The 9,704-nt window shown below is 34.7% G+C and overlaps 1 protein-coding gene across 1 annotated transcript; it reads right to left on the reverse strand.

The window, feature by feature from the left end:
* Positions 1 to 4,185: 4,185 nt before the first annotated feature.
* On the reverse strand, positions 4,186 to 7,796 carry LOC110422638 (uncharacterized). The gene is made up of 7 exons (XM_021436636.2): positions 7,243 to 7,796; positions 6,488 to 6,729; positions 6,019 to 6,141; positions 5,765 to 5,881; positions 5,466 to 5,648; positions 4,760 to 4,901; positions 4,186 to 4,534 (listed from the first exon to the last, which is right to left on the reverse strand). The coding sequence occupies exons 1-7, from the start codon at positions 7,655 to 7,657 to the stop codon at positions 4,350 to 4,352; spliced, it is 1,407 nt and encodes a 468-aa protein (XP_021292311.1). The 5' UTR covers positions 7,658 to 7,796; the 3' UTR covers positions 4,186 to 4,349.
* Between the last annotated feature and the right edge of the window lie 1,908 nt (positions 7,797 to 9,704).

The raw sequence follows: 9,704 nt of genomic DNA on the forward strand, positions 1-9,704 counted from the left end.
TTTATCCCTTTCCGGTAAGTTTGATGATAGTTTTGCTAGCACTTAAGTTTAGACCTTGCGCAATGATTTGGATGGCATTGGCATGAATCGGAAGAGTTCCGTATTAAGTTTCGGTATTGTTGTATCTTTGAAACTTTAGATCTTCATGCAGTGAAGATATTCATCAAATGCATATGTGATTGTGGCATAAAGAAAAAAAAATCCACAGCAATATGTTCGGTGAAAGGGAAAGACTAAGGAAGGAAAAAGAGTGGAACGAAAATAACTTTTCGTTCATTTGATAGGAGGGAAGAAAAATGGATGGATTATAGTGTAAGGAACTCCATCTCTGTTTCTTCATGTGTTTGATGGTCCATAGCAGGTAATGAGGAGATTGACAAATCTCATGAACCTAGTGTTAATGCTCGGCATCTTCAATATTTATCATCACTATATGTTGCTTTCATTGTCTTGCATCACATAATTGCCGCTACCGCTACTTGATGCATAGTTAGGCACTTCCAGTACTTGCATTTTATGTTTCTCTGATTCTTTATTTTGTTGGAAAAAGGGCATGCAATCAAACTACAATCCCAATGAAAATTTTAAATTTTTTCCAGAGTAAGAATTATACTTTGGCGTTTCAGCATAAATAAATTCCAGCTAGAGGATAAAGAACGGTATACCTTCGGTCATTGGAGTCAAAATCACCAGGTATTTAGCACAATTTCAATCCTCTACATCAAGATGGGGTTATTGCAAGTCCTAAGTTGTCTAAATGGTGATTTACATGAATGAGAATCAAGAATAACTCCAAAGAGATTGGGGTTGCTTATGCTTGCAGAATTCAATACTAACTAGGAAACAGACATCTGACTTTTCTTTTCTCCAGAAGAAATAAAACACAACCAAGATCCAAGAGAAAGATCAATCGGCAACAAGGATTTTAGACAACTATGCTTAAACCCCAATTATTAGCTCACCAATATGCATGGAAAACGCTATGTGGTAAATCCTAGAATTAGATCTTATATAATTCGAGTACGAATCATTATAAGCTTGAGGGGTGGAAATTTAGAATATGGTATAAACTCTTGTGAGGGAACTAATATCAGTAATGAATAATATTCTTGTTTTTTGTGTTGATGATTTCATACATGCTCAATCTTTTATTTCATAAATGAATTTGACATGTGATATTTGATATGGAGAAATGTTGTTGGATTTACGACTATCTCGTTTTTAAGGTTTAAATGAGAAATTTATGATTATGCAAAGGTGCATGCTTATTACAAATTGATGATTTGTACAAAATTTTTTTCCCCTAGCTTGTCCCTTTCCTTGTATCCACTCATGTAGTCTTCGTGACTCACTCACTATTTTCCCTTATTTTTGTATAGATTCGTAGTTCGCTTGGTTAGGCACTTTATGGAGTGATAGCTCAACTTATACTTGGTAGGTGTGATAATACCTTCCTTCCAACCTTCCTAGTCATTACATTATGCAGTGTGTCGAGTCAAGTCTGTTTATGTTGATACTAAATTGATTCTTGGTTATATAAATAAATACTGAGATGCTTATATTTGTTTATCATTGTAAATATTGTGTTGAGCCTTGGAAATGGGCACGGACAAATGTTAACACTATGGTGAAAGGAAAATCCTACATTATGTTGAGAAGTTCCATAATGATATGATTTTGTTGAATTATTTGTGGATTTTATTATGTGATTGGAAATATATGAGTACGGTGGGTGACAAGTCCACACATGATATTTAAGGCTTGCTTGGGCCTAGTGGGTCATACCCACATAGGTCCATGTGCGGATTATGTCCTGAAAATGAGATGTGACAAAACAAAATAAAACATAGAAAATAAGCGTCACCCACCCAATCATTTTCAATGGCCTTTTGAATATCATTAAGCAATTATGCAAAGCATATGATCATAAATCAACCTTAAAGATTAAGGAAGTTGGATACTTTATTTAAACACCCGAACAGCCCTTTGATCAATCTCACACGAAGCTTGGTTGTAGCAAATCAAAGCTGTTCAAGAGGTTCTTATGCCACCTTGAACAAAAATCCACACCAATGATCTCCGAAAATCCTTCACAAGGATTGGGATTACTCTAGCCTCTACAAAGTGCTTGCTAGGTTGATTACAAGGATCAAACTTTCTCAAGTGCATGCACATCCCTTGACCGAATGTTGAAAAGAACAAAACTATTTTCTTTTTCTTACCAAGGTTAGTTATGGAGTAGCTAGGGTTTTGTGTTTTCTCATACTCATTGAAAGTGAGGCTAAAGTTAGGTTTATACAGTTAAGATTAATTTTAGCCCATGCATAGGAAATTGCATAACTCTTATGTAATTATAAATTAACCCCACTTAATTAAATTATTTCAATTAGGTGCTTGGTAGTTATGACTACTAACTTAATTAAGTCTTACTTAATCACCCATCCCATTTTATTTCTGGATTTCATTTTAGGTGTGTGATTCATTAAGCTTCCAATATGTTAGCAATGATCTTAGATATAATCCATAAATTAATTTTAGGGTTAGATAAATTTAAATTAGTTTGAATTTATCATTGATCATATCAATCATCTTATAATTATAGACTAAGAGTGAGATCTAGCAACTTATCATAGCCACCTAAATGTTAGAAGAGTCAAACCTTTCAGTGATCAATCTCTCATTGCAATTCAATCCCTTCACCATATATCCCAGAAAGACAAAAAGCATAATGTAGTGTCTACTACTTAGGCTTTTCCATATTAGCTCTTTGCTAAGTATAACTTTGAATGAAATTTGAAAAACCCCTTTTTCAAAAACTTCATTCCACCATGACCAGAGATTTACATAAGTTATTGCTTATCAAAGACACAAATAGAATATGTCCCTTTCACTTAACATGATCAATCCTCTCTAGGTCACTAATTTGCCTTCATATGTCTCATGCTATACCTAATGACCATCACTTTAAGCATCTGTGGTTAGCACCTCATAAAATGGTATCAAAGTATAACAATCTTCATACAAGATAACCTAGTGTCACAGGTCGAGGGATCACTTACACGACTATCACATGAGGATATATTCTATAGAATTAGAGTAAAATACCAAATCAAATCCTCACAACAGGTCCTGATCAGTGAATTTGTTCCACCTACATTCTAGTTTTAGGTATATTAGTACTTCAATCAATTGCTTATTTCTCAAGTAAAGAATATAAAATGTATCAGTCTCTAAGTGTCATTGATGTCCAGTCTCAATGATACATCAACTAGGAACAATATAGAGATTATGCTTTGATACATAGAGATCTCATTATTGTACCGTTTTATAATTTCCTTACAATGTATAATAATCTCATAAACTTCATCTAATAAACTTAAGAAACATAGTCTTATTGATGAATAAAAACCTTTAATCATTCATTATGAATGAAATGATTGCATGATAAGCTTTAAGCCTTGACCAATTTAATTGGTTGGAGGGCTTTTTCCCAACGATGTGTTCCAACATTTGTATTTTTGGGTGGAAATCTATCACTCATTTCCATCGAGAAAAGGACAAATAATTCATGGTCACTTCTACTCCCTTCACATATGAAATATTGTAAGGGTCATGAACTTATATATTGCTTGATGCAAGAGCAAATATTGTAAATTTAAGTATTAAAGGATAAGAAAATTTCCCACTGATGTTAAATGATAGAGGTCTTCTACTTTTGGAAGTAGGAAAAGCTTATTGTGCATACAAATTATTGAGAAAAATAATGGAATAATCTCGAAAGGTCACTCAAGATCTTGCATAATTAGGAAGATAAAAAAGAAAAAAAATCAAGTTCATTCACAAAAATATAAGAAATTTACATGATTGTTTTTTGATAACTTACGTCTACAGTCAAAAAAAAAATTCATAAAGAAGAAATCAAGGGTTTAATAGACCAATGTCATACTCATAACCCTTTTCTCACTTATACCCAAATCTCTCATACTCTAAATCTACACTCTCACAAAATACTTTCTCGGCTTAATCATATTTTCTAATTCCACATGATCCTTTTATAGAGTTATGTACAAGAGTTTTTATGTTTGTCTAACTATGAGTCTCATCGTAGTCTAGCTAGATTTCAAGGCTACCTTAACAAAGTGTGTTAATCTATCTAGAATTCAAGACTATCTCTCAACATTAATGTATGAACATGGCAAAAGCCCTTAAATTCTTTTATATCTTGATTTGAATTAACTTGAATAGTGAAAAATTTAGAATTCTTTTATATATATACAACATAATACATAAATTATAGCAATATAAGCAACAAGTTATATATTTGGGAAAACAATTGTGAGATGGATCACTTAAAACATATCCATCATATCCTTTCTGGATCTGACAACAATTGGTGAAGTAGATAGCTTTTTCTGTAATTTTCCTTTGTCCACTTCTGAAACCAGCAGGAGGTTTCCTTTCTGATTTCCTCTTTCAACCTCTACAGACCCCTTTGTATCAGAGGATCCAAATATCTGCACTATCAAGCTTCCACCTACCACGATTTTACTAAATCAGTTTCGCTGCCTTTAGTGAAAGAAGGTATGCCCAATGCAAGATGAAAGCTAAACATGAAATGGGAAGCAAATCCTTGTTTTATTGATATGACATTCAGCAAAGTAGTGAACTAGGGAAGCATTTTGATGCAATTATGTTTTCTGAATGTGAACAAACAACTTCATCACACACAAGCTTAAATTGTAAAATGAATATCACTTACCAAGCACAAGAGCAGCCCCGATCCATCCGGTTGTACCCCACCTTTCGCCAAGGAGAAACCATGCAAAACCAGCTCCCCACACTGGCTCCATCCCATAAATAATGGCTGTTTCTGTTGCTGACACTTCACGCATAGCAGCAATCTGTGCGGAGAGAAAAGGAAAAACGATTGTCATAAGTGATTCACTGAAAAGCACCATCAGAAATGAAACGAGGTTGCATAAAAATTGTGTAACTCAAAACTGTTGCCCCGTGAGGCTGGCTGAAGGTTATAGGATGCAGGTTTGCTCAAGGATTATATTGATTACATGGCTTGCAGTCCATGTATATCATCTTTTCAATGATTGTTTTCTGTTCTATCCTTTCTTTACTTCTATTGAGTCAGGATGTACTGGTTGAGAGTTAGTAGTTATAAAGAAGATCAATATGAAATGCACTGGAAGCATGCTGCTAATGCTTTACCACCTAGGATAAGTGATTATATAGAACATCAGACCAGCAGCAGGCTACAAAGTAGAAACATTTAAGAAACGCAACCGATTGTCATTTACGCTGTTACTGCTTAAATTTATAGCATTATATGTTATTCGATATTGTAAAAGCAATTGAAAATAAGGAATTATTTGAGCTGCTAATGAGAGCCATTTCGGAGCTGATCCTTGTTTGTTCTTTGTACATGAATAACTACCAGAAAATGAAAAAAATACCTCTATCCACAGGCACAATCCGGTTGAGAATATGCCGGTATATAGTGCAGGAACCCAGGGGAAGGCAACCATCCAGTCCCACAGCAGTTCCCATGTCCAAGATGATTTATCGAAATCTTGTGTGCCATCGAACCATCCTCCAATTACAACCCAGAGCGTTGAAAACAGAGCAACAACACAGACCTAAAAGAAACCATAAAAATTATTGCATTGCTTGAATGCTGAATGATCCATTATTTACACAATTAGAAAGAAATGAAATATATGAATGTAGTCCCATTCACAGTGCAGCGACAAACCTCATATCCGAGAAGTGCCAAGAAGTTCTCCTCCTTTGTGCTTCTTGAAAGATGTTCAGTCCTGAGCATGTGAATTCCAAAAAATATAGCGCTCAAAAAGCTTAGAAGATCTCCAAACTGAAAGGAGCAAGATACAGTCAAATTAAGAGAGGAAAGAGATCTTCTTAATGTCTTCATCTTTAGGGTTTTCTTTATGTTGTAACTTATAAGCATAAAAAAAATGCAGTTAAAAAAGAAAACCATATACTGCTTACATTGGGTGGGGAGCCACTACATTCCAGCATTGCGACACCTAGTGCAGACATGAGAATTCCAAACCAAGTACGAGCAGGTACTATAGCTCCTAACATGCTCTCAAGCATTGCTACCACGATAACCTGTTGCAGCAGCGGGAATTGATTATAAATGGACTTGCATTCTCAAAAGTAAATCATGAAGATTTGTGTTCATGCATGCTGGGAAAATACATAGCTATTTTACTAGCACTCCAAGCTGAGAGAATAATGAAATGTAGAAGGTATCATCGGTCTTCATTCCTGTTACTTTCTTAGATTAAGTCTTACTAGTAGGACTTGAAAGAAAAGACCTTTTCAAGTATGAAGTCTTCCCTGGAGAAAGAATTTATTAGCGATAGAGGATTAGAATAGTGCAACAATGGAGGAGCCTTAGTGATATCATTTGCAAGGCCTACTTCAACGTACAGAGTCAAAACACAGAACTTACTGTAAACAGAGAAATAAATGATGCACGCCCAGCATCAGCCGTTAGCAGTCCAAGTGCCTCAACAAAGTAGCCGAAACTGACCCAGAGTCCCAACTCTATCCCTGCCTTGCGGATATGAACATCATCTCGAGCCCGAAGCATAAATGGCAAGAAAGGTATGGCTGACACGACAAACCGCACAGCGGAGAAGGGTGCCGGGTCCATTATAGTTTCAACTGTTTTTATAACTGGAATATCACTTGCTGCAGAATTTGACACCAATGTAAATCTTAGAAACACTTCAATTCTTGATTTCCAATTAAGAAATCGAATTGTCTAGAGCCAAAGCCAGGCGGAACACAGCATCATAGTCATCACTTTTAGCCAAATGGTTCTGTATTAAGCCATTTCTCTTGCTATTTTCTTGATTAAAACGATTGCACATACGTATAGGACACCAAACGTTATCATAGAGGCAGGGAGGCAGGACAATTGAAGTAACAATTACCATGGCTGAATGAACTATTCTCATCTATTTCCACAATTAGGCTACCGAAAGGTAATCAATCCTAACAAAGAATCTATTCACTTTGTCAGAAGAATAGTAGCAAAGTTCAAGTATCCCGTCACACTGATAAGTTTAAATTTTAAACTTATTGTCTGATTCTTACCTACCAATTTTATAGTTTTAGTTCCTTTAGTGTTTAGCTTTTGAACTATACTTAGTCCAATTGCATCTAATTTGCTTATAAGCAAAACTGAAAGCAGAAACATACCATAAACAATGGTGATGAAATTGAGCAAGACAATACTCCTGATCTTCTTGGATGCAAACATAAGCTTTTGCCACAAAGGCTGCTTTCTAACCACCAACTTTTCTTCAATCTCCACATTCTTTGTTGTGGATGTTTCTTTCTCAACTTTGTCATCACTATGTACATCGGTCAAACAACCAGCATCGCTTCTTGCAATTGGCACATATTTCTTGTTGGTTGAGTAAACAGTTAGAGGAGAATTAGAGCAAGAAGAGCTCACAGAAGATGAAGATGTGGGATCAAAAGACAAAACAGTCAAACTCTGCCTTCTATTTTGTGGGTTGGATGTAGTGGATAAGAAGAAAGCCATGGAGTTAGAACAATAGCCACTGGTTGTTGCTGTCAGTTTCCATGCTCTTGTTAATGGGCAAACCATCGCTGTGCTAGACTCAAATTGCTCCCTTTCTCTTCAATTTTATTGCTAAAAACAGCTCAGCCATGTGAACCAGAAATTTCCATAACTATCGAACAAGAAAGTAATAATTGAGATTTTGTAAAGTGAAAATTCCTGAGCCATGAATGGAAGGTGGGAAAGGGACTTGTACCCTGATATTTTTTGCAATATCCAATAAGAAAATGAAAATTTCGCATGTGGGAAATTAATAGTACTACTACTATCCAATATTCAAACTCAATGGACTCCATACCAATGATGATCAATGAATTGAATCCTTTACACGTGACAAAATTTTGTTTATTTTTTCAATAAAAGTTTACGTTTAGATAATATTAACATGAGAAGATTGACTTTTGCCATTGATGGAACCTTTCGTTTTGCTTGGTTAGACATATAATTTCATGCCCATGCATCTTCTTTTCCCCGTGGCTTGACTTGATTCATTTGTCCATTGTTCACCTGATTTAATTACGTACAATAACAAGAAATATCCCGTACATCTTTTTGTTGTTTATTTTTTTTTATAATTGAAATGTCATTTATTTATGAAAATAACTAAAAAAAATTCTCTTAAATGGTGTTGAAAAAATTTAAATAAATTTTTATTTTTTTTACCTTTCAATCCAATTCCTTTTTTTTTTCAGTCCAATAAGCTTTTACGAATAATGGTTGCCTGTATGTTATTAGTCAAAATGTCATTTGTTATTTTATACCATGCGATACTGACATAATAAATGATGATAGAACATGTTGATATAATATGATGACCTGATTAAGAAACATTTTTCACATTTTATGTCAATATTACATGAATATAAAATGACAAGTAATATTTTGACTAATGATAATTAACTAAACATTAATTATAAGAGTATATTTGATACAAAATAAAAGTATTGAAGAATTTCATAGAGAAAATTAGCCATAGTTCAAACATAAAAACAGAGTAAAAATACCAAATGCTCAATAAAGAAGACAGTAGCTGGAATATCTTCATTTTGTGAAATGGTGTGGTATGTAACCACCCTTTAGAGGAAATAAAAACAAATAGGACAGGGCAATTGCACTGCAGGTCCATATTGCACCTTGTCTGCTAGCTGGACAGTGGCTTGCAATCAACAAATGCCAAATGCCAACTACAGCTAATACCTGATAGCTCACAGGCTATGCTGATACAAGAAAATAAAATATACAATACTATAGAGATTCAAGTTGAAAACAAATAAGATCACGTGTTCTTCTTCTCCAACTGCTTTAAACATTTTAGCACCAAGAATTTCCTCATTGCAGACTCCCATCTTCAACACACCTCCATGGGATCTGCCATGAGCACTCCCAACTTGGTGCCTAAAGTGATGAACTTCTCCTTGCTGAGTGTCTTAGTGAGTATATCAGCAACTTGTTCATCCGTTTTGTAGTATTCCAACTCAATCTCATCATTTTTTTACTGTATCATGGATAGCATGAAGCTTTACTCAAATATGCTTTGTCTTTCCATGTTGAATTAGGTTTTTGGCAATCGCAATTGTTAATTGATTGTCTACTTTCAGCACCGTTCCTTCTGTTTGAATAAAACCTAAATCATTTAGCACCTTTCTCAAGCATAAAGCATTGTTTACTGTTGAAGCAGCAGCTATATTTTTAGCCTCCGAAGATGACTGTGAGACAAGTTCCTGCTTTTTGGAATTCCAGGAGAACATACTGTTGAAGGTGATATAGAAAACGAGGAATATAAAATAAAATAAGTAAAAATAGTAAAAAAAAGTCTGAGGTGTGATATCACTGTCCTTGAGGATAATTTCTGTCCATTTGGAGTATAAAACTCGGTGCAAAAGGACTGTAGTGGTTATCCTTCAAGATTCAATAGACTCTTCCTTAGTAGTTTGCACAAATTATTAAAGGATGAACAGGAACAACAGAAACAAAAAAAAGAGAATCTAGCTATTGAAGGAAGGAGGCGAAGAAGAAAGCAAAGAAAGCTTAGAAGATAATAAGCTTTTGGTGTGTGTTGAGAGTGAAGGTGTGA

Source organism: Theobroma umbraticum, unplaced genomic scaffold, assembly GCF_002168275.2.
Source record: "Theobroma umbraticum cultivar Fairchild unplaced genomic scaffold, ASM216827v3 scaffold_146.0, whole genome shotgun sequence".
Taxonomy (NCBI): domain Eukaryota; kingdom Viridiplantae; phylum Streptophyta; class Magnoliopsida; order Malvales; family Malvaceae; genus Theobroma; species Theobroma umbraticum.

What these genes read in the sequence shown, in the direction of transcription:
- LOC110422638 (XM_021436636.2), bottom strand. Translation starts at nt 7,657, where the DNA reads ATGGTTTGCCCATTAACAAGAGCATGGAAACTGACAGCAACAACCAGT. An exon ending in TTTCATCACCATTGTTTATG is followed by an intron (nt 6,730 to 7,242) that starts GTATGTTTCTGC and finishes CAAATTCTGCAG; the next exon opens with CAAGTGATATTCCAGTTATA. An exon ending in CATTTATTTCTCTGTTTACA is followed by an intron (nt 6,142 to 6,487) that starts GTAAGTTCTGTG and finishes CTGCTGCAACAG; the next exon opens with GTTATCGTGGTAGCAATGCT.